This window comes from Meles meles, chromosome 1, assembly GCF_922984935.1.
Source record: "Meles meles chromosome 1, mMelMel3.1 paternal haplotype, whole genome shotgun sequence".
NCBI classification, from domain to species: Eukaryota; Metazoa; Chordata; class Mammalia; order Carnivora; family Mustelidae; genus Meles; species Meles meles.
In genome coordinates this window covers 173774283-173798412 of record NC_060066.1, presented here as the reverse complement: position 1 = coordinate 173798412, position 24130 = coordinate 173774283, and the positions used below count along the sequence as shown (strand labels likewise).

At 57.6% G+C, this 24130-nt stretch overlaps 1 protein-coding gene across 1 annotated transcript in view; it reads right to left on the bottom strand.

The window, feature by feature from the left end:
- The window catches only part of GLIS1 (GLIS family zinc finger 1), a 218288-nt gene that overhangs the window by 11767 nt on the left and 182391 nt on the right, over positions 1-24130 (bottom strand). Inside the window, exons 5-7 of the mRNA XM_045998143.1 lie at positions 9022-9183; positions 4391-4501; positions 1429-1561 (exon numbers count right to left, since the gene is read on the bottom strand). Coding sequence (XP_045854099.1) covers positions 1429-1561; positions 4391-4501; positions 9022-9183 — 406 coding nt within the window. The remainder of the gene's footprint in view (positions 1-1428; positions 1562-4390; positions 4502-9021; positions 9184-24130) is intronic.

Here is a 24130-nt window from a genome sequence, read left to right as displayed (position 1 = left end):
GGCGTGGGCAGGCGTGGGGTTACCCGGACGGTCCTCCCATCCATGCTGCTGCCTCAGTGACTCTGCTTCTCCTCTGCAGCATGAGCTCATGGGGACCCAAGGAGAGGATATCCGTTTAGTGACCAGCCTGAGCAGGTCCTCAAGACATGGCTATTGCAAGTCTGGCCGTTCTCCCTGGGAGAGGCCCCGGCCCAGTATCCTCGAGAAAAGACTTCCAGCCTGGACCAGCTGCTGACTTCTCCACGTGACCTTGGGTCAGTCCTCCTCCTGCCCAATCCCTTAGTCTCCCCAGCCTGGGGCAGAGGTCCCTGCAGCCCCTTCAGGGACCTCTGCCCCAGGCCAGCCACTGCTGATCAGTCACGGCCCTCCTTCCCGCTGGGGCCTCAGAATCCTTAACACATCCCTTCTCCCTATGTCTCTTCTCGCCTGCTATTTTACCAATTCTGACCTTGTGAGAAGCAGCCCGGGGAAGAAGGTGCGATCCCTGCTCCATTCTCCTGGGGTGTCCTTGCCCTTAGAGACCTTTGTAAGCACAGATCCCTGTGAAGGGCAACCCAGAGGAAGCGTAAACACCTTCTCTTCCTGAGGCTGTCTGGTAAGGGCTGTGACAGTTTTAAATCTGCTGCTACTTCCACACCGAGGGGAAAGCATTAAAAATGAGAAAATAAAAAATGTTTAAGATGGTTAGAGTAATTCAAGAAATCCCAGAGGGTGGGAAGAGCTTTCCTCTCTGATCCTGCGCTTTCTGCGGGGGGCGCTGGGGGCAGAGCACCAGTCTTGTCAGTGGGAATCTCCCGTCAGGCCACGCCGCCAGCCACACAGCAGCGATTTCCTGCTGGGGCCTAGGGAGGACAGGCAGGCCACCTCAGCTGGACCAGAGGCTCTGAGTGTCCGGCTGGATGGACCTGCAAGGTCCCAGAGGTCGAGGGGCTCCATGTCTGGGCTACAGATTTTAAGAAGCTGGAAGGGATGACGGCCAAGTGGTCCATCCTCTCTGAGGCTCGGTTTTCTCCTCCGAAGCCCGCTGTGGTGGTGTGGAGCCCTAGTGGGGCACATGGGGCTTTGGCTTGAGGCCTGGGCCTGAACCCTGACGTGGGGCCTGAAGGAGGTGCAGGAGCTGCCTCAGTGAAGGGCTGGGGGAGGAGGCCGGCCGCGTGTACACAGCGGCTTGGAGATGAGAGGGAGCATGAGGTGCTCAGGAACCGTGTTTGACGTGCCAAGGTTGGGGTGGGTCTGGCCTTGTGAGGTCTCGAAGGCCAGGCTGAAAGGAGCCTGGACTTCCTCCTGTGGGCAAGAGAGCCACAGGAGAGGGTGAAGGAACATATGTCAGGGGAGTGGGTGCCTGGGTGGCCCCTGGGAGCCCACAGAGAGAGCCTCACCATCTTCCTGCAGGGCTGTGCTGTCGGCCCTGCCTCCCTGCACACCTACCTGGGAGCAGCTCCTGGCCCAGGGGGCGGCCCCCCTTCCTGTCGCTGGCAGCCAGCTGTGTGGACCCATGGAGCTGCTGCAGGGCCAAACACTCGGTCAGGACGTCGGCCTCGGTGTCAGGGCCCGCGTGCAGCTGAGGAGCAAGCAAAGGGAGAGAGGGTGTCAGTGTGAGACCACCCAGCACCAGCAACACTGGGCTTAGGGGACTGGACAGGAAGGGCTCCAGAGGAAGACCCTTCACCTCACTGCTCCTCGGTTTCCCTGTCTGTGAAATGGAGCTAATTATACATGTTGGGTTAGTTCAGGGCTGAGAAGCAGATGCTAAGACACGAGTGAACAGGCCAAGATTTTTGCCCGAGAGAAAACCAGAGCTGGGAAGGCTGGGAGAGCTGTGGGTTGAGCTACAAGTCTGACCCGGAGCGAAGGAGGGCGGGAAGGAGGTTGGTGGAAGCGTCCTAGACTGAGTCCTCAGGAAGCAGCCGTGTGTTGGAAGTCAGCGGTCCTGTGTCTCCCGGGCAGAGGTTTTGCCTCAGTATCCCTGCAGGGTCTGCCACACTCAGTTCCTGGCTGGGAGCAGCCTGCCAGAGACACAGCCTCATTCATGGGCCCAGACAGGTGTCCAAGGATGCCACTGGGCCCTCCCCCAAGCAGCCACTGTGTGGCCCATTCTTGTGGCTGCCACAGTGAACTCGTGTGTAACATACAGTGGGCACAGCGGAAGCGTCTTTCCTTCCTTCCCACCCACCCCCGCATTCTTCTTTCTTCCTAACACGAGGCACAGTGCAAACAGTCAAGGGCTAGAGACAGAAGACCCGGGTTCAAATCCCAGCCCATCTCTTCTGACTCCCCGTGTGACACTGGACAAGTAACTTAACCTCTTCTGCTGTCCCCTGCCTGTAACAAGCAATGACAACTGCCCCCCCTCCCCCCAGCTGCTGTGTGGAGTAAGGAGAGGACATCTATGAACAACCTTGTTGAAGGTACTGTGTGAAGGGCTGGCCGAGCCCCACATGGTCACGTGACGGTCGGCATGCCGGATCCACATATGGACTGAAGTTGCTGGCTGAGAGCAGCCTGGGCTGGCAAATCTTTTGGCCAACAACTCTCAGTTGTCCTGAAGGCAGGCTTGAGCTCTGTACCCCAAAATCCTTCACCTCACCAGAGAGGCCAGATGGGGACAGGGTGTGGCTGGTTGAGGCCCTTGGGACCTGCGGCAATGAGGCAGGTCTGCACCTGGATGGGGAGGGCCCCCTCCCAGGGAAATCCCAAAGCCTGACTATCAGAGCCCTGAAGATTGACTTGTCCAGACTCTCATTTCACCTGGGACAAAACTGGCCCAGAGAAGGCAAGAGCCTGGTCCCACTTTGCACAGCAGCTGAGAGTCAGCCCGCAGGCTTTTCCCACCCTCCCAGGCCAGAGAGCTGGCACCCAGGCTGGGGGATGGCACGCCCAGCCTCCCGACAGGCTCTCAGCTCCTTGCCCCAGCAGCTGCTTTCCATGTAAATTCAGTTTCTGGCAAAAGAGGGCCAAGGCGTGTTCTTGCAGACCGCAATGTCGATCGGATTAAGAGCAGCAGGAGAGGAGCATTAAGGAAGAAAAGCATTTCTAATTCTCCCTGAAACGCAGCAGGGCTGCCAAGGAGCTGTCATAATACAAGGGTCGCTTTACCCAGCAAGATACATCATCCCCGATGGCTCCTAATGGATGCCTATGGTTGGGAAGCTTGCAGATCTGCGGCCTCGGGTCCCTGGGGCTCAGTGCGAGCCAAGCACAGGGCCTGGGAAAACCAGGGCAGGATTTTGGTCCTCGGGCACCAGTGGGCTCAGGATAGAAGCCTCCTTGGCATAGAGCCCAGGCCATTCCGCATCCCTGCTTGGGCCCTTCAGCCTGAGAGCAGTGGACAGAGCTCAGGCCCTGGAGACGTGCATGTCTGGGGTGGGACCCTGGCGGTCTCTCCTGTGGTTCACGACTCCATGCTGGGTTCAGCTTGGCCCTGCCTCGTCGCAGTGAGGACAGATGGGGTGTTCTCACTGGACAGCTCAGGTGTAGGATAAAGACTGAAGCCTCAAGCTTGGCTGTTCCCCCCACCCTGCCATGTCTTTCCAGCAGAGCCCTGTGTGTCCAGACCCATCTCTGTACACCCCCACCCCACAGGACTGAAGCAGGCCTTTTTCTCCAGCCTCTCTGCCTCTCTCTGCTTGACTTACAGCCATATCCACAGTTCTTAAAACAGTGCTTGGAAAACGCTAGGTACTGCGTAAATGTTGCAGAGTGAATTAATAGGCTCTCCCTGCTCTGTCCTCCGCTGTCCCGCTGATAACCCTGGACTGGTCCTGGTGTTTCTCTTCACCACCCCCCTTCCCTTGCACTCAAGTACCTGCCTCCCACGGCCCTGGTGCTCTTCTGGAGACGTGGGTTGAGCCCAGAGGTGGGCTGGACCCCAAGTGGCAATCCCATCCCCCCACTGCCCTGGGTCCCTCCTGCTCCCACCCCAACAGGCTAAGGCCCCCTTCTCTGCACCCCTGACTATTCTCTGTGGACTTCTACTGTCATCTTTATTCTACTCTATCAAATGAGCTCTTTATGTCTGTCTCTCCCTGCCAGGTCCCCATCGGAGGAGGGCAACGTGATTTCCCGTTTTTACATCCTCGATGCCTACACAGGGGCTGCCATCAAATGTTAACTAAGCGAGCCGGGGCAAGGGGGCAGATGGATGATAGAGAAGCTGTCTGTGGACGGTCTGTGGGTGGAGAGATGTCTGGCCGGCTGGAGGTGAGGAAGTGAACTCAGGGGCCAGGGGGGAGGCCGGTCTTGGACGATGGACAGCAGCATCCTCAGGTGTGTGGAAAGGTAAATGCAGGCAAGGAGTGCAGGTACCTGGCTTGTCGCCCCATAGGGGTCTGTAAGGCTGGGGGTGGGGGGGAGACACTGGCAGAGGTGGGCCTGGAATGGAGACTCTTACCTTCTTACGCACCTGCTGCTCTTTGGCTGAATGGGCCTTCACGTGCTTGCGGAGGGAGCTGGGGTCCGTGTAGCGCTTGGAGCAGCCGGGGATCTGGCAGGCATAGGGCTTCTGAAACATCAAAGGGGCAGAGGTGGGGTGAGGGAGCAGCTGTCTGGCAGCCCAGCAGCAGGAGGGGGGCCGGCTGCAGGCTCACACCCAGTCCCTCCCCGTGTCCCCAGCCAGGAGGGGTCTCACTCAGCCAGCCCTGCCCACAGGCCTCAGAGTGAAGGAGGGGTTGTATCTCCCTGCTACCCTCATGCTGGGACCTCAGAGAAGTCGCCTCCCATGGCTGAGTCTCTTTTGCAAAATGGAGCCACCTGAATTCTAAGCATTCTCCCAGCTCGGTCACTGGCTCTAAGGAAAGGGCACCCGTAAGCCCACGGCTGCAGAGAAAGCACAAGTGGGCAAGGAGTACAGTGAGGTGGATGTCTCAGAGGAGGAGGAGGGGGAAGAGAAGGGACAGCACAGGGCTGAGTTGGAGTACGGCAGGGCCCCAGGGCTGGGAGTGACTAACCACACCTTGCAGTGGCTCCAGACACCCCAGATTGCTCTCTGGTCGGTGAGAAACCCAGATCCTCAGTCTAGGGATCATGGGAGGCTGGGAGGGAGCTGGATCTCAGACGAAGGCCTGGGGATGCTGGGGGTCTGGGCCCTTTGTGCGCCTTCCCTCTGAGCCCCCATCTCACTGCTCATCTAGAGCCAATCCATATTTTTTACTGCCTCCCCTGTTCCTGCCTGGGGCTCATACTGCTTTTTGTGCCCCAACCTCACCTCCCACCACCCTTGGCCCTTGGCCAAGGACCCTTGGCCGTGCCCTCACCTTTGAAAACCCCTCCGTGGCTCCCTTGTGTGCTCTGACACAGCCCACCTCCCAGCACTGAAGGCCCTTTGGGACTTGGGCCTGCTGAAGTTCTCACCCCTCCTCCTGCCCCCATCCTTGTACACCCATCTGCCCAGCCCTTCTGGAATCTTCTTCCCACCTCCACCCACTGACGCTCCCTTGGGCAGCACTGAGCACCCAACACGGCTAGGTTTGTTCAATGTCCTTCTCCTATGAGATAGTGCATTTCCTCGGGGGATGGCCCCTTCTGATTCATCTTAGGTCCCAGGGACTGACTCAAGGAGCAGCTCTGAACTGAATTCTGAGCTTTCCCGTAGGAGGTTCCACAGGACCCTGCTTGGGGTTCCAGCTGCTACTGGGGCTTGAAACCTTCCATCCCAATATACTTTGTGGTTCTGATTTCTCCAGGCCCTCTGGCCTCTAGCAACTGCAGGGAACGGGAGGGTGTGTGGAGGAGGGGGGTACATTTCAGATTAAGTACCGGGGACAGCTATGTCGCTGTGAGACACACCCAGTGGAACTGTCCTCCCACTCCTCCTTAACCTCCAGGCAACTCTGTCCCCGCTGGTCTGAGGAGAGGCCAGTACAACCGCAGACCCAGGGACCTCATGGGGAGGGGGAAGCAGAAAGAGATGACCATACCTTGGTGCTGCCACGGACAGTTGCCAGGTTAAAGAAATGGAGGAGAGCAAAAAGAAAGAGACAGAGAAGTGAGAGGCTTGCCTCCCTGAAAGGAAGGTGCTGGGCAGGAGGGCGGAGGGCACGCCTCAGACCTGCCCCTCTCCAGCCGCGTGAGACACTGACATACACACACACTCTCCTAGGGCCCTGCTCCCACCCCAACACACGGACATATGTACACATACATGTTCTCCCTCGTGGGCCCCGGCTGGTCAGGCCCCAGGCCCTGTCCCTCAGGGACACTGATACAAATCCACACGCTCTTGCCAGAAAGCAAACAAACAGAGCTCCGAGTATGCAGGCGCACTCGCCTGGAAAGGGCACAAGGCCCATCTCCGTGTTTGTTTTTCCAGGGCCTGACGTGTGCAGAACATTCCTCCGGCCCTGTTCCCCCATGAGCCCTCAGGAAACCCTGTGACTGTCCCAGGCGGCAGCCAAGCCCAGGCCTGGGGGGTCACCGTCCCGGCCCCGGAGCCTCATTAGTAACAAGGACACTGGTGCTGGTGCAGTAAGGATGGAGGGCCACGGCCCATGTGGCCCTCCAGGTCTGTGTGCGGCTACTCTCCACTGGGCACCCGTTCAGCCTCACACCTGCTGTGGGAGAAGCACAGAGGAGGAAACAGAAGCTGACGCGTTGCCCAAGATCTCACAGCAAGAGTGTGTTAGTGACATTCTGGGATGGGGGGGCTCCCCTTGCCTGGGCGCAGGAGACCTGATCACCCCCTGCGTAGCGGCAGTCAGGACTCCGAGCGCCGGGGACACGGCCGGGTTTGGTCAGTTTTCAGTCAGCAAGTCAGAGCAGGGAAAGGAGGGACTCATGTTTGCTGTGTGGACCGTGTGTCAGGCCTACACCTGCACTGTTCCAGTTAATTTCCCCATGTCTCCCCGATGATGTAGGTGTTTGAGGAAAATGAGGCCCAGAAAGGCTAGGTGGCGTTCCTTGGAGCTCTGGGCCCAGGTGGAGGGTCAGACTTAAAACCTGGCTGGCTCTCTCTAGTCTGTTCTGCCACTTTCCTGCCCATGGCGAGAATCCCATGTTCTCTGGCGCCAGAGGGGAGCTGGGAACATGACTGGGTCCCTTCTGGAAAACAAGGCCCAGCCCGCATGGGCTGACCCACTGGCCTCTGTGTGCTGGGAGGGCAACCTCTCCGGGCAGGATCGCCAGAGCTGTTTCTGTGGGGATGGGCACAAGTGGGGGCTGGGCTTGGTGGCTGCACCTCTAGGGCTTCACCAGGTCCTGTGGGGAGATGAAGGCCTGCCATAACCCTCTGGGTTCACTGTGGGCCTGACCTGACCTAGTCCTCACAGCTCTGTTCACATAACAAGTGGGGGCTAGAGGCCTGTTGCTTTGGGGCTGGGTCCAGGAAATGCAGCAGGAAGGGAGGGAGGAAGGGGGCAAGTCAGAGTAGGTGACCCTGAGAGGCCCAGAGGGACACTGTTCAGGCTGGAGGTTGTGTGTGCAGAGGGCCTGGTGCTGTTGGTGCTGTCCTGCGGTCTCTGGGAGATGTAACCAGGGGGCTTGGGCACGGGCTGTGCCCCTCAGGGCCTGGGTGGGGACCAAGGGCCCCAAGGCTGGGCTTGTGAGAATGTAATGAAAGCAGGGGTTGGTGAGAAGGCCTCACTTCATGTCCCCAGTACAGCCTGTGACAGCAAAGCCTGAGGGGAGAGGGGTGGAGAGAAGGATTGGTTTCAGTTGGGGACACGGCTCTTTCTTCCTACCCTGTCCCCTGTACTCAGATCCCGACTTTCCAGGGGAGCTGCTACCCTGGCTTTTCCAGCAAAGGGTCACTGGACTCTGCCATGTACCAGCTGTGTGACAGTGACTTCATCAGAGTCTCAGTTTCTTTGCAAAATTAGAATCGTGGCCTTGACCTTGTAGACTGTTACCAACATTAAACTGGGAAGAGTGTATGGGACACTGGCTGTGAAGGAAATGTATAGAACATCCTGGTCGGGACCTAACCTGCACCCACCCCGTGATCTCTCTCTGTTTCTAACATTTTGGCTCTTGGCTTTCCCAGCTCACTCCCAGCTCTGACTGACTAACTCTCGTGGGCCTCTGTTTCCTCATCCGTGTATCTGTCTATTAGATAGCCTGGGCCCATTGGCCACTCGGGTCTTCCAGTCCCCCACCAGCAGAGTCCCCCATCGTTTGCCCAGAGAGCAGAGAGATACAGACATACACTCTGGATGCAGACCTGTCTCCTGCTGTACTTGGGGATGGGGTCCCCCCAGGCCACATGCACCCCTGGGACACGGGTGTGAGGCCCAGCTCCGAGTCAGCTCCGCCACCGGCCAGCTGGGCAGGCACTGAGCCTCCTGGAGCCCCACTTCCCTCAGCTGTCAAAAGGGTCAGCGGCCCCCTGACAGACAGGGTCAGTATGAGATCGTGGGAGACGACATTTTTGAAAGTGTGCTGCTAACCGCTGAGGTCTGGATGCCCAAGAGAGAAGCTGGGACCGACACCGTGACAAAGCTGAGGGTTAGTGCCGTTTGATCCAAATGAGGGAAAGGGGATGGACATACAGGGATCTGGGGCTCAGATCTAGAGTCTGAGGCCCTGTTCACCTCAACCCTACACCCACCGTGCTTAGGGGCTAAAGGACAGCCCTGGAGAGGCTCTGATCTGTCTCCATGGAGGGTGCGGGATGGGAAGAGCAGGGAAGGCCTGCTCTGCGGCTGGCTGATGGGTCGGGGGAGAGGCTGCACGCTGGTGAGCCCGCTCTCTCCATGGGGCATGTCTGGACACTGGTGCCCAGGCCAGGAGCTGCAGGCTGAAGCAGTGGTTCTCAACTTGGAAGACTTTACTTCCTCTTCCCCGGGCTATTTGGCAATGTTGAGAGATATTGGCCACAACCAGGAGATGGAAAATTGCCCCTATCTATCGGACAAACGTCCCATAATAACAGGCCTCCCCTCTCCTGGCATAGTCATGCTGCCCAGAATGTCCAGGGCTCAGGACAAAGGCAGGTTTCTGTGTGGGCCCTGGCTGCTGGCCTGTACCATACAAGGGAGGGAGCGTGCATTCCATCCACCCCTTCCCCTCGGCCTCTGCCCTTGGGCCTACCGTGTCCAGGTGGGTGCGCTGGTGCTTGGCGCGGTCACTGGAGTTGCTGAACGCCTTCTGGCAGCCGGGGTGCTGGCACAGGTAAGGCTTCTCACCCGTGTGGCTCCGCAGGTGGATCTTGAGGTTCTCCAGCCGCGAGAAGGCCTTGCTGCAGCCTTCAAACTGCAGGAGAGGACGGTGAGGGGTGCTCTGCAGCCCCGGGGGGTAGCCCACTACTCAACCTGGGAGCAGCCCCAGCATCCCCTGCCCCCCAGTCCTGCCCAAGGCCTCCAGTGCCCCACTTCAGCTCCCCATGTAGTGATCAGGACCCAGGCTCTATCCGGAAAACCCTGGTGGGTTCCCTTGCCTTAGAAATGGCCATAAGGGTTAGAGAAGAAAGGGGTCTTTCCCTCTCCGGATCTGGAAGGATCCCCAGTGGCAGGTGGAAACGACATGCTCTTGTTGGCAGCACAGCCTTGAAGGGACAGGAGAGCAGGGGCAGATGGCCCCGGATTTGGGACCTGAGGCCTGCTTGTTCAGAGTGAGGCTTTGGGCAGTGCCCTTGACCGCCCTTATTTCTTCGCCTACAGACTTAAGACTATGTGACCACCACTCAGGCCTGACAGGGGGGCTCCACGTGAAGGGGACGCTGACTGTCAAAGGGCTCTGTCCACCTGGAGCGTGCATCAGTGCCGATCACTGTCAGAGTAACAACCCATTTGTAAACTCAGGGTCTTCGACGCATTGTTCGGGCATCTGTCCAGTGCCCACCACAGGCCAGGCCCCATGCCGGGCAGTGGGCAAGCAGCAGGTGTGGCCCAGACAAGATGACGCCCCTGGTCAGGGTGGGTTGGACGGAGCAACAGACGTGGGGTCTCCTCCTGCAGCCCAGGCTGCCCCGTCCCCCCAGACTCTGCCAAGCTCCCCCCTGAACCTCAGACTTCTCACTCCTCCCACGCTCTCCCCTACACGGCCCCCTGAGGAGGTCTCTGATGTAGAAACAGGACGCCATGGCTCTGCCTGAGGCCGGGTGCCCTGCGTACCTTCCCGCCCCTCAACTCCTGCCCGCCCCCAGCAACAGCAGGACCCCACCAGGCCACTGCAAGCCCCTGTTCGCCAGTCGCTCAGCCAGGGACACTGTCTCTCTTATAACCATCCATCCAATCCCCCATCAGCCTTCAAAGTCCAGCTCTAATGCTGCTCCCTGGCACATTCCTGGACCCCTGCGTGGCCGGCCACTCCTCCCTGCTTGTCCTCACTGTCCAGGGTGTCCGGCCAGGCCAGCACTCCTGTGGGGCACACCGGGGGCTGGGAGGAGGACCCCGCTCAAACCCGGCCCTGCTCTATCCATGCAGACACGGAGCACGCTGTTGTACCACACCATAACCCTGAGGTGTGTGGTCTCCACGTTTCTGCCTCAGAGACAGAGGCTTTGTGTGATGGCCGCAGGGCTGTGACACGGGCAAAGACAGGATGCAGGCCCCCTCTGACGCCAAAGCCCAGATGGTTGTGCTATGCCAGCTGCCTTCCCAGGGCAAGTGGGAAGGGCGAGGCAACCCTTGAGGAGGAAGAGACGGAGGAACCAGCTCCCAGGCCCATCATTAGTTTCATCCCCCAGCTTTGGACAGACATGAGGACAGGGACTCTGGGACAAATGGCTGGTCTGGGGTGAGCTGCCTCCACCCTCCGTCTCCTCCTTGAAGGCCCGGCCACAACCGCAGGCTATGCTCTGCTGGGGCTGAGCCAAGGCGGGCAGCCTGCCGCTGGGTTTTAGAGACTTTCCTGCCTCCTGCTCCCAGTCGATGGGCCTTTTCCACTTATGAAAACCAGGAGGAAATCCTGTTTGGGGAGTAAGTTGGCCACAACCTACTCCTCTGCTCTCCTACAATGGCTCCAAGCCAAGTTCACCCCAAAATGAGGTGGAGGAGCCACGGCTGGAAAGTGGGCTGCCTCTTGGCACCCAGCTGGTCCCTTTGTTCCTCCGCTGGCTGCTGCCGGAAGGGTAGACATCTAAGGCAGAGAAGCAATAAGTCCTCAGGCCCCACGTGCTTTTCTGGACTGTGCGAGAGCCCAGCAGACTCTGGAGGCCCATGCATCATCTTCTTCTCAGAGGGGCCCGTGTGCCTGTCTGGCCAGCCTCCGTCTCAGCAGTGTGGCTTTGTTCAGGCTGCACGCCCCACCCCCCATGGGACACCTTCCCTTCCATCTCAATGACAGTTTAATTCATACATTTTTCAAAAGCCCAGGACCTGTGGCTTGGTGTTCGTGCTCGCTCTTCTGTGGCAACCCTGTTGCCTCTCCCATCTGCACACACCCACCACGTCCTCCTGCGGGAACTGCTTGGGAGTGACGACTGAGTGTCCTCAGGACTCTCATGCCCCCGGGCCTTTGCTGGAGCTGCTCCCTGGGCCTGGAATGTCTTTTCCTCCCTCACTCATTCTGCAGATGTCTTACTGGTCTAGGTCTACTCGTGGTGTTCAAGCACAGCCTCCTCGGAGAAGCCTTCCCAGCCTCCACAGCCCCTCCCTGGACACACTCTGAGCCTGCAGATTAGAAGATTTTTGCTCACACCCATTGCCTTCTCGCCAGAACTCCAAGCTGAGGGTCTGGGAGTTCCTTGAGGGGAGGGCTGGCATCTCCTTCATGGGACAAAGACTGGATTAGAGACCTGATCCAGTGGAGGGTGAGAACAGAAACCCCAGGCCTGGGGTGCATGTGCCCTTGGGAGTGCACCCTCATCCCTGCAGGGTTCATCCAAACACCCGATACCTGTGCCCCAGGTCTGTGCCATGCCCATGTCCTACTCCCACGTGGAGCAGAGTCACAGGCTAGGGCACAACAAGCAGCAGTCAAGGGTGCCCTGATGGGACGCCCATCCCCCGAGGTGGAACTGGAGGTGGCAGCAGGTAGAGAAGGGGTGCTGCCCGATCCAAGACTGCTCTGGGGTGAAGACGCAGCGGGGCCCACTGCCGAGCCACACCCCCAGCAGGCCAGCCCCCGGACACGCCGGGGCACCTTGAGGGTACGGGCTCTGCTCACAGCTGCTGCCATGGCTCACCCGGCTCTCTCCATCCAACCACCGCGCAGATGGCCAACAGGGGCAGAGTGAGGAGGATGGCATGCTCCCCGGGTCACACCCATGTGCGCTCGCTCTGCTGGGCCTGTGCTGTGCCTGGGGTTACCCCCCTCAGGGCTCTCCAGAGTTCCTCATGCCTTCCGACATCCAGCCAACCCCCTTAGCATTCAAGGCCTTTCGGGGGTCTGGTGTGGCATGACCTGAGCCCAGGGGTCCAGACTTAGAAACAGACAGCCTGTGATCTTGGCAAGTCAGTGCCCCTCTCTGTGCCTCTCTTTCTTTCTCGGTAAAATGAAGACAAACCAGCTCAGGCAGTTGGTGTAAGGGCAAGGCAAAGTGCATATCCGCACACAACAGCACATATTCTATGAATGTTCTATTGTCACGGTGGTGATGGCTCCTATCCTGCCCTCAGAAAAGATACCAGGGTAGGTCAGGTTTTACTGACCCCAGAAGTAAAGAACAGGGGGCCCTGGCTGACAGGCTTGTCATTGGTCTGGCCCTAGAACTCTTTCAAGGTCAGTCCCATGGGGGCACTGCTTGGGTGCCCCAAACAGCCCCTGAGAGTGAGGCAGGCTTTTGGGGTGGGAATGGCCTGATGATGCCCAATCCATTGGCTATGTGGGGGCTGGGAGGGCAGCACGGAGAGGTACCCCCCACTGTTGTGTTGTGGGGGGTAGCGATGCTTCCAGAATAGAGACATAGGTCTCGTGGCAGAAAAAGAGCCAACAGAGGGCCTTGGTTTCCCTGAGGGGGGGCTGGAGGATGGGCCCCAGGGCAATGCCACTGTGACCCAAAGGTGCAATGACCCTTCTATGGGGTCTGCAGCCCAGGGGGTGACACGGAGGCCTTCCTATACTCCTCCCCCGACACAGCAGTCCCTTGAGGCTCTCAGGCAGATTTTGCCTTGGACAGACCCCTTCTTCCCTGCTGTGAATGTTTAGGTGTATAACTCCACCTAGCAGACCTCCTGGGATGTCCCCCACCCTGGTACAAGGGGGGCAAAGGGGGAGTGGTTGCTACTGATCCAGAAGGGCTAAGCCACAGTCAGAACTGCCACCTCTAGTGGGAAGAAGGGACCCCCTCAATCTTCAACACAAGCCAGCAGTGCCAGGCAAAGCCCATGACTCTGGAAGTCATCCACGTACCCCATGCAACAGTTGCATACCCCCGACCTCACCATACCCCCTCGTCTCTGCTCGCAGGTACCCTGTCACCTGACCTTCATCTGCCACCCTTCCACCTCCACACTTCTGGGATTCAGGCTCATCCTCTCCTCTCTGGGCACATGGATTCATGTCTTGACTCACTCGGCTACCCTTGTGTGCCTGGCAGCGTGCTGGGAGCTGGGACTTTGGGACAATAAAGACCACAAAACACCCCTAAGTCCAAACAAAAGAGAATGCGTTCAGCCTCACGAAGGGGCTGATGTCAGGCGGCTTCCAGCTGGGGAAGACAGGGGGCTCACGAAAGACTTCTCAGAGGAGCCAGGACTTGATGCCTCGGCAGTGTTTGGACAAACAGCATGGGAAGCACAGAGAGACTGGGAAAGGTAGAGAATGTTCTGGAGACAGCCAAGGATTTGCTAAGTGAGAATGAAGGGAAGCAGGGAAGGAGAGGAAGAAGTAGAAATGGGAATTTGGGGCGTTCCCTTCATTCCAATCCATGGAGTGCTGATTCATCCTGGAACAGGTGAGTGTGGGGGTATTTTTTCCCAGAAAACGCCACAGAAACCAGCCCATGCACTCACTGATGGGGCCCAGCCAGTGAGTTGGCTCTTCACCTGGGGGACCTTGGTGCTACTTCTGGCTGGACTCCCAGCCCCTGACCTCCCACCTTCCACCCAGGTGCTTGTGCCAAAAACCCGTTCCTTCCTCCCTGGGCCCTGTATCCAACCAGCCACCAAGCCAGGGAAATGCCACCTCTTAAACATCTTCCCGGTGCACCCTCTTCTCTTCTTTGCCACCCTGATCCCTGGCCCACACCCCCAGCTCTGCTCACCCCAGTGACCGCACTAGCTGCCGTCCTGACTCCTGCCTCTCCTCTCCCACAAAATCTGGTATCTTAAAGGAAGACTTAAGCCTACAGGTCTGAGTCCTTCCCTGCCTAAATCCCGCACAGTATCCTAGTGCCTGGCAAGTACCAGTCTTCATCACGGTATCCTGGCGGCTGTGCCCTGGCCCCTGGTGATGGCTTGGTGGTATCTGCTCCCTCCAGCTCCCACCTCCACACCTCTGTGTTTCAGCATCAGAGCGGCCTGGGTGCAAAACCACACTTCCCAGCTGGAGTCAGACCTTGGGCAAGTGCATTGGTTGGAGTTCCACCAAAAATGGGGGCATCACTTGGGCACGCCTGGGCACACAGCAGGGGGGGTGCTGTCTCTAAGCCTAGGGTGCGTGCAGCATTGGGTCTTATTTGGGGTGAATCTGAAACACATGAGCTGTAATAACCAAACACACAGCACATTTATGTGGCCAGGAACAAATGCTCACATGCCATGGGCAACAGAGGGTAGCTACTGTGAGTGGGTGGGTGGGGACACAGAGAGAGAGAAGAGACAGAAGGGACAACTGTCTAGAAAAAAAATGTAAGAATGGATGTCAGATACTTTTTATTTTAAAATGCATGAACATTAAAATATATCTTAAGACAACCCTGGGGTGATTCAGAATATAAGTGGCCAGGTGACACCCTCTTGGACACCGATCAAGGGCTGGTGGCCGCTGTGTGTGTCTCACGTGGTGTGTCACCAATCATGACAATGTCTTATGCTGCTAAGGCTCCCTCCTCGCCCCACTCTGCAGATGAGGAGCGTGAGGCTCATCAAGGGGACACCCCTGGCTCCAGGTCACACGGCTAGTGACTGGCAGAACTGGGATCTGGTCTTGAGTCTGGCTGATAGGTCCGTCTGTCTCTCTGTGCCCCTAACTACTCTGGTCACTGCTGTAGGCCCCCGATGGAAAGCACCAGAAACGGGGTCGCACTCAGCAGCTGTTACAATGACTTCCAACCAGGCCCACAGCCTGGGTTCCATTTCCAGCCAAAGGCCAGGCCCGGCCCAAGATGCAGAGCTGAGCTGGGAGAGGAGGGTGCCCTTCCTCCTGGCCCCCCAAGACAGGAGATGCCACTGCACAAAGAGGAAAAGCACGGTGATGTCGCAGAAAGGAGTGAGCCACGGCCGGCACTCAGAGCGCAGGGTCCTGAAAGTCCCAGTTTCCACATGTGGGGCATGTTACAAAGGAAGATTAAAATAATGGGGGAAAATACCCCGGGAACCGTGAAGCCCCAGACCATCTGGAGTTTTATAGTAACAGGCAGGGGAAAATCAGAACCTAATTGAAAAAAGTCCACTGCAATCCATTACGGCTGCGTGCCGCTCACAGAACCAAGGGCAGGAGATGAAAGACCGAGGGGAGCCATCCCAGGAGCTGGGAAGGGCCCAGATTTCCCTCTGCAGGCGGAGCCCAAGGACCCTTTGAGTTCTGTCTGGGGGAGGGCCCAGGGTCAGCTGTCGGAATCCAGCTGGGGCTGGGCTCACCCCGCTCAGCATCCTGCCCTCTCTGAGCCCCGCTCTCGTCTGCAGAGTGGCTAAGCGAGACCGCCGAGGGAAGCATGCTGTCAGACACACCGTGTGCTGGGCAAGACTGTTCTCTCCCCGGGCCCCTGGGGAAGGAGCAAGAACGCTGCTTCACAGGTGAGGCGTGGGGGGCAGCGTGATATGAGCCACAGACCACAAGATCGAGCAGAGAGAGGTCTGCACCGGCCTCCGCCAATTGACAGTCACAAACTTGGGCAAATCATGTGCCCTTTCTGCCCTCGCTTTTCCTCCTCTCTGAAATGGGGCCACTGCTCTCGACAGTGAGAAGTAAATTCAAGGATGTGCCCAGTGGAGGAACCTGCACACAGCGGGTGCCAGGTGAATGTCAAGTCTCCTCCCCATGGCAGTCGTGGCCCACAGAGCAGAGAGGGCCCCGTTTCTCACGCTCTGGCTAAGAATCTGGACACAAAGGGCAAGTGGGGGTGGGGTGTTGGGGAAAGAGGGCATGGGTGGGGGCAGGGGAGGAAATGCCTCCAGTTTTGGCATTTGCCAGTGACTTGCTTCTAAACAAACACATTTCTGGTTTAAGGGTAAAATATATTGGGTTACAACAGTCTGGCAAGCCATTCGGGGATCAACTTCTCATTTTTGTGCAAACTTTTAACTTACTTTATAACAATGATTGGGATGTACGGTGCCAGAGCCTTCTCCAAGATGTCAGATAATTCTGTGTTTGGCCAGCTCGAAAGGCCAGCCAGCTGGGAGCTGAGGTCCCCTCCCCACCCCCTTACCCTGGCAGGGGGACTCTGGCCTGGAGATCACTGTCCTCAGAGCCCCATGGGGTTTCCACCGGAGTCTCCGCAGAGCCTGTGTTTTGCCAGTCCTCGGGGGGTCCAAGCAAGAAGGGGAGGGACAGATATGGAGAGAGTCCTGGGAGGCGAGGCCAGATGGCAGCGTCTGGTCTCACTTCAGGCCCAAAGAAGGAGCCGGCAGACATATGCAGGAGGGAGATTGTGACGGGAACAGCCGCTCTCACATTTGCCCTGTACCTGGGACTGGGCCAGACTCTTCCTACACATGATCTCCTTTGTCCCATTAGGACAGGATAACACTCCCTCCCTCATGACACAGGCAGAAAGCAAGGCCCAGGGAGTCTAGGTGCCAGAGTCCCAGAGCTCCCGCGGGATAGATCCTAGGTTTGCCTCCAGTGCCCGGACTCCCGTGCCCTGGGCCACACTAGTGTCTTGGGCAGCTGTGACCAAGATCCCAGGCCAGTGTGGGGGTCTCTTCACACCTGCTCAGCTCTCTGTGGCTTCCTAACCGTCCAGAGAGGCTGGTGGGCTGGAGGGGGGTGGGGAGGTGCTGTGAAGCACAGAAGGTAAAGGGAGAATGTGCCAGAGGGACCACAGCCCTCCCTTCCCTCCACCTCCCAGAGCCAGTCAGGCTGTACCTGCCCTTGGGAGATTTCCAAGGCTGGATGAAGGCTGCAGACCCCCTGTCCCTTCTCACCAGGACTGTGCAGAAGGCTCTTGGTTGGGATCTCTCCAGCAGAAAGTCTCTGGGCAAGAAGCACGTTCTTATTCCCGGCGAGCAAGGGCCAAGAGAGCTGGGCCACCCCTCTAGAGGTTTGTGGACACCCCAAATGAGGAGGAGCAGAGGGGCACAGAGTCTGCTCCTCAAGTACACAGGTGGGCCCTGGGGAGCTCCTGGTGCTGAGCAGAGGCTGGACATCACGGGGAGGCAAAGAGCGGCTCTGCCAGAGGCCAGGGCCCGGCAGCAGGTGGACGGCACGGGATGGCTGCTGCACATGTGCACCGAGCCCCAGGTGCAGACCCGGAGACTCAGACACATACACGCACCAACACCTCCCGTCCCAACCAGGCCCGGCGTCAAAGACCGAGAAGCCCAGGACACCACCACACAGCACCGATTCCAACACATGCTTACACCAACGGGGGGGGGGGGGGTCAAGTCACAGAGACACAGAGGAGGCCAGCCTGTACATGCTCACACCTCTACACAAGGACCCCCGAGCCCCAGACCCCAGCATGGGCTCAAACACACAGACTCCCTGAGCCCCAGATGCACTGACAGCACCGCACAGGCAGATGGCCCCACGTGTGGCCTTGGAACAGTCCGTGTGTGCATGCGGAGAAGACACTCACCCAGAGACAATATCCGGAAATGGCTTTTAGGAGGTGAGTGGATAAAGACATGTCCTCACACCATCACAACACCTGACCCAGCCAGACCCAGGAGCCAGACACTCCCACACACCTCTCTCCACGGCTCTAGGCAGCCCTCGGGGGACCACGGTACCTCCCGACTTTCCCATGGCCGCTGGATGGGCTCGGCTTTGGTGAGGGCACATGTGGCCTTAGAGAACCCCAAGGCAAGGCCAAGAACAGCCTCTGGCCACTCTGACTTCTAGCCCAGTGCTCCCTCCTCCTCCCCTGCTCAGCCATAAGCCATACCTGCCAGCCTTCAGGCCTGTATCTGTGTCCTCTGCACACGAGGTCCTCAATTTGCCTGTCTAGTCTTCCCTATCTTCTAAGCCCCGACTCAAGCCTCACATCCGCTCCTCTCCGCAGCCTTCCCTTCATCCTTCCTGGCTCTGCCCCCTTCTGAGGGCCAGGGATGGAGTTCTGCCTGGCTGCCATCGTGGGGCTGACTCCAGGACTGCCCATCTCTCACTGCTCACACTTGGCATGGACACCGCACTCACCCTGGGACCGTGCTAGCTGCCTGGCTTGGCCTCTAGGAACTCAGGCCTGGGAGGGGGAGGCCAGCAGGCAGAGGCTGGAGAGACACACGGCAGCCCACCCCACCTCCACAGCCAACCGCCAAGGAGGAGCACCTGGTTCCCTTTGCAGAAGAGACACCTCTATTGTTGGGGGCTCTGTCTGACTACAAGTTGCAGCGAGGTTGGCCAGTGCTATTTTGGGAGGAGGAGGGACAGGGACCACCATGAACAAAAGGGCCCTATCCATCCCCCGGCTTCAACATCCCCTCCCCTCAGGCTTGCCCCCTAGCCTGGGCACAATGTCTCCCCACCACCAGCAGAGTTGGGGCTCAGGTCTGGTTCCTCTTGCTCCTGGCCCCTATGGGGCTCTGGGTTCCCACTGTAAAATGTGGTGACACTCCTGGCCTCAGATGCCCGTTAGGGACATCAGGGCGTCATGCCCCTGTTACTGGGTACAAGACAGCGCTCAGTGAAAGGCAGTCCCCCTTTTGGCTCCTCTCCCCAATTCCAAGCAGAAACAATGGGGTTGCGTCCGTATGTGAAAACACCGCGGTTAAAGATCCGAGGCCAGATCTGGCTCTGTCACTGGCTGCTATGCAACCTCAGACCAGTCACTTGCTTCCCTTGCACTTAGTCACCCAAGGCTTGTCTGCCCAGGACAGTGGGGCGATGGGGGTGAACGCACACCAGGGTCATCCTGGTGGCAGCTGAGTGATGCCTAGTGTCCTAGGACTGCCTGGGGAGGAAAGAGACCCCAGATTATCACCCCCATCTCCTGAAAGCAAACCTCGCGTCAGGTCACTCGGAATCCTTACAAATGTACAATGTGTGAAGATCCCGTCTAAGGTCGTGGGTGGCGGTGAGCCCCCTGCCTGCCCAGCGTGCTCTGGGGTTTGGATCCCATAGGATGTCCTGTGAGGCCCTGGGCTCCCACCTTAAGGGGGCAGTGTTCAGAAACAGGCTTGTGAGTGGCCGGGACAGGGCTGGGCCAGACCACTGGTATGGGCAGTAAGGACCATGGATATCAGTGGGAGAATCACAAAGGCTGAGCTTGGAGTTCGGAGAAGCCCCACCAGGGAGGAGGGGATTGACCTGTCCCCGATGTTCAGGAACCAAGCCAGGCAATTTTGTGTTCATCAAGGCTGCTTGGAGGGTGCAAGATGTCTCCCAAAGCTACCATCTTTAAATTAGGGTGCACCTGCCACCTGACGCCCAGTGCTATCAACAGGCTGACCAGCCTCAGCACCATCACCCCTCCCCACTGCCCCAGCTAGCCACCTGCCACTGACCGACAGAGGGGTGCCAAGGTGGGCTGACCCTGTGCAGGCAACTTAGGACCACACCCTGAATGGGACCCAGGGGGCCCCTGTCACACCCTCCTACCGCTGTTCCAACCCAGCACCCAGATTCACGGCAGATGGAAGGAAAGAGGTCAGTCTTGCACTCACACGGGAGCTGGTGAAGGAAGGTCAGTTACCATTAAGAACATACGACACAAACAAAAACTCAAATGAAATCCAAGCCCTGGAGGGGATAAGAAGTTAAGAAGAGACACAGCAAACCTTTCTGATGGCCAAGTGCCCCAGTGTTCAGAACACTCTTTGCCCTGGTCTCACTGGCATCACGGCAACCCCGTGAGAGGCAGACCTGGGACCCAGAGGCCTACGCTGGGGTCTCTCTGAAGGGGGGACTGCTGCCAGTGACCCTCCTTCCTGGCTCCAACTGCCCTACCATGCATGGTGACATCCACCAATAAGCCGGGCACCCCGCTGGTCAGCAGGGGGCCGCCCCCTGGGCCAGGTATCCAGGGAAAGTCCCTTTCCCTGCCAGGCCTCTGTTCTCATCTGTCAAATGGGTATGTGTGGAATAGCGTTATGGCCCCACTCAGGTGCCTCGGGGAGGAGATGACTTAACAGAAAGCACACCAGACAGGGATGAACTTCTGGCTTTTGGGTTTCGACATCCCAGGCCCCAGGGCCAAATGGAAAGATCTCTGGAGGCAGAGATGAGTCATGCACAGTTAAGATTTCAAACAATCTTTCTGCCACAAACCCATCTAAAAATGCCCAACACGGGGCCTGACGTGGAGTGGGCTTTTGGAAATATCTGTTAATGAATGAAAAAACCCAAATAACAAACAAATGAGCCTTGAGGGAAGTGCGGGGTAGGGCAGGGAGACCCCAAATTAGTAGGGGGCAGGACAGGGTCTGTCAGGAGAAAGAGCCAAGCTTCCCGTGTCCCCACTCCTGAGACAGTGTTCCTACTGGGATAGGGACACTGGAGGGGAAGCAAGACATGCATAGACGGCTGCGGTCCCTAAAAGTGGGGAGGCTCTGAGTTGGGGGGCCATGCCCTGGGTGTGCCACAGCACCCCCAGCTCAGCTTGTGGGACCTGAAGCAGGGTTCTTCATAGGTGGGGCCCAGGCCCCCTACAGGCAGGGCTCTGGATGTCTCCGGAGGTACCAAGCGTAGCAACATGGGGGAGATGAGTCCGAGCTGGGCCTGAGGCAACCTTTCAGAGGGATGGGACACATGCAGACTCTGGCCAAAGAGAAAGGACGCCAGTACTCTTGAACTGCCAGCATGCAAACACTCGGCCTGGGAAGGGAGTTCATGGAAAACGTCCATGTTGCATTTCTTTCTCCCTCACTGGAGTCTGAGAACTGCATGTTGGAACTGGACATAAAGAAGTCAGCCGTGCACTCTTTCTGTGCTCTGTGTTATTTGACCTGCAGGCCACCCTGGACACAAGGTGCCTCCTGACTATCTTTCACAGAGAAGGAGACAGACGGTCCCAGAGAGCCTAGGCTCATGGCGCCCACAGAGTAAAGGGGCGGCATCGGGACTGAACCCAGGGATGGCTGATGCCAAAGAACTTGGCCCTGTTCTTACACTGCATTCAACCAAAAGCAGATTGGTTAGGAAACACTAGGCCGTGGGAAAGAAAGGACAAAAAGCAAAGAATTCAAAGTTTCACATCACTAGGACATAACAATACTAGCAGTAACAGCTGCCACACTGTCTCTCAGCTTCCCCGAGAGCATTTGTTTCCCCTAAAGCCCCAGTTCCCCTGCTCTTTAGCCCAGCACAGGCTGGAAAACTCTGGAAGGGTCTGGGGGAGGTGCCCCACCCCTCACCTGTGCCTGGGATGCCCCAGGGGTCTGAAGGGGACAGGCAGCTTCTGTCAGACCAGGCAGGCTGTCCAGCTCTCGGGAGAGCCTTCTTCTTCTTTTTTTAAAGATTCATTTATTTATTTATTTGACACAGAGAGAGAAAGAGCAAAAGAAACAACACAACAGGGGGAGTGGGAGAGGGAGAAGCAGGCTTCCTGCTGAGCAGGGAGCCCAATCTGGGGCTCGATCCCAGGACCCCAAGATCACGACCTGAGCAGAAGGCAGACGTTTAATCACTGAGCCACCCAGGTGCCTTCTGTCCCTTGGACAAGGGGAAGCCCTCTGTGGCCACATGAAAGAAGACCAAGGAAACTGAAAACAACAACAACCAAACAAAAAAACTGTATGATAAAACAGGAAGGGGTCCTGAAGGAGAAACTCGCCAGAGGGCACTTGGCTGAGAACCAAGGGGGCGGCAGGAGGGGCGTTCCGGGGAGCAGGGCCCCTCCCGGAAGCCTGGCTCTGCAGAGTTGAGCCCGACTGGGGGCGTGGGGCATGGGGAGGGATGCCTGGAACTCATTAGCATTATGTCAGGAATAATGTAAAATTAAAACATTTAGCTTTGGCTTCTAAAATGAAGGAGGACAAAAAGAGAAGGATGCCATTGTGCTGAGCTGCGTCACTCTGACTGGGGCACCAATAATTTACCGAACATAAATCTCGGCCTTGCACTTGGACCCAGCCCAGCCACTGAGGGCTGATGAATCTGCAGCTCTGTCCTGGGGCAAGTGAGCTGGGAGCCTGGGAGGGGCAGGGGGCTCGGGGCTCAGGTGAGGTTTTCCAACTGCTCGCTCCCCACAGAAGGGCCAAGTATGCAGCCTCTCTCTTCACCAGCCCCTCCCTGCCTCCACCCTGGCCACTGCCCCCAAGTCCATCACCCATCCTGTAGTCAGACAGATTGCTAGATGGCAAGCCTGTCCTTGCCGCTGCACAAAACCCAGTGGTGGCTCCCTGCTGCCTTCGGCGTAGGACCCACAGCCTTCAGTTCTGGTGTTTCTGACTCCCAGCATCTGAATCTGCAGGCCTTCCATCTGCGATTGGTTCCCAGGCTCCCGTTTCCTCCCCAGGCCCCAGTTACACTGACTGCTTGGGTTTTCAGAACTTCCTGTACATCTAGAGCTTTTGCATATGCTGTTCCCTTAGCCTGGAACTCCCTCAGGCATCAGGGCTTTAACTAAGCTCCAAGAGTGGCTCCTCGGCAGAAGCTCTGGGCTTTCCTCTCTGGGTCCACTCTGGCCCTCGGGCAAAGGCAGGGGGGCTGGGCCAGGCTGTGTAGGAACTCAGGACTCAATGTTAGGACCAGCTGGCCTGTGGAGGTCCTTGTGTTACAGATCTGGACCTCAAGGCAGACCAGAAAGGGGAGTGCTAACAAGGCTTCCCTGGGTCCCTGCCCCAGCTCTGGTGCCCTTGGATTCTTAGGGCAGACTCTTTCTGCTCCTACATGCTAATTAGTCGCCCAGGCCTGAGTTCAAGTCGTAACTCTCCTCCAGCTCTGTGATCGGCATAAACCATCCAAGCTCTCTGGGATTCACTGCCTGTCGGCATTCCAAGGATGGAACGAGAGTACAGGGCTCCCCCACCCCCGCACCCAGGGCTGTGCAGAGTCAGCATCAGACACTGCCGAGCACCGACCATCGCCACCTGCAAACCCCCGTGCAGATGGAGAAACTGAGGTCCGAGGTGACGGAGGATAGGGAGATAGTGGCAGAATGGAGTCTGAGGATTCCCGCTCCGGAAGGCAGTCTGAGCACAGTTCACCAAGCCTGACCTGTCCAGTGACACGAGACAGATGCTCATTCAGTCACTGGCCATCCGCTCGTCTTCCTTCACTCACTTGCTCAGCTAAATGCCCATAACCAGATGTCCCAGACACAATGTAGTGACAAGAGCGAGTCACCAAACAGTAAATACAGAAGGATTCCATTCTAGCACAGAGGACAATTATCGTATATACAGAGAAAAGTCTGGAAAAATACTCTAGTATGTTAAACAGTGGGTATTACTGAGTGGTATACTTAGGAGTAACTTTTCCTTTTTCTCTGTACCGTTTTCTACTTCTTGATATATCACACTTTTTTTTTTAAAGATTTTATTTATTTATTTGACAGAAAGAGAGAGAGAGAGAGATCTCAAGTAGGCAGAGAGGCAGGCAGAGAGAGAGAGAGAGAGGAGGAAGCAGGCTCCCTGCGGAGCAGAGAGACCGATGCGGGGCTCGATCCCAGGACCCTGAGATCATGACTTGAGCCGAAGGCAGCGGCTTAATCCACTGAGCCACCCAGGCACCCCGATATATCACACTTTTTACTAGATATTGTATACCCCCATGTTTTGTTAAAGTTCAAAAACAAATCACAGTGGGCAGTGATCCTTTCTGGACAGACTGAGGTTGCAGAACTAGATTCTGCTCAGTTCTACATGTAGCTTCGGGTGAGCTGTCCTGGGGAACAGGACTGGAGGACGCTCCCATCCTCGATGTGGAGCCAAAGATCTGAGTCAGGTCTGGATGTGACATTTGCTCCTGTCCTCTGTGAACTCAGTTTCCTTCCACATGATGACCTCTAGAGGGGATCTGAGGATCAGGGAAGGCACGGATGTGGCGA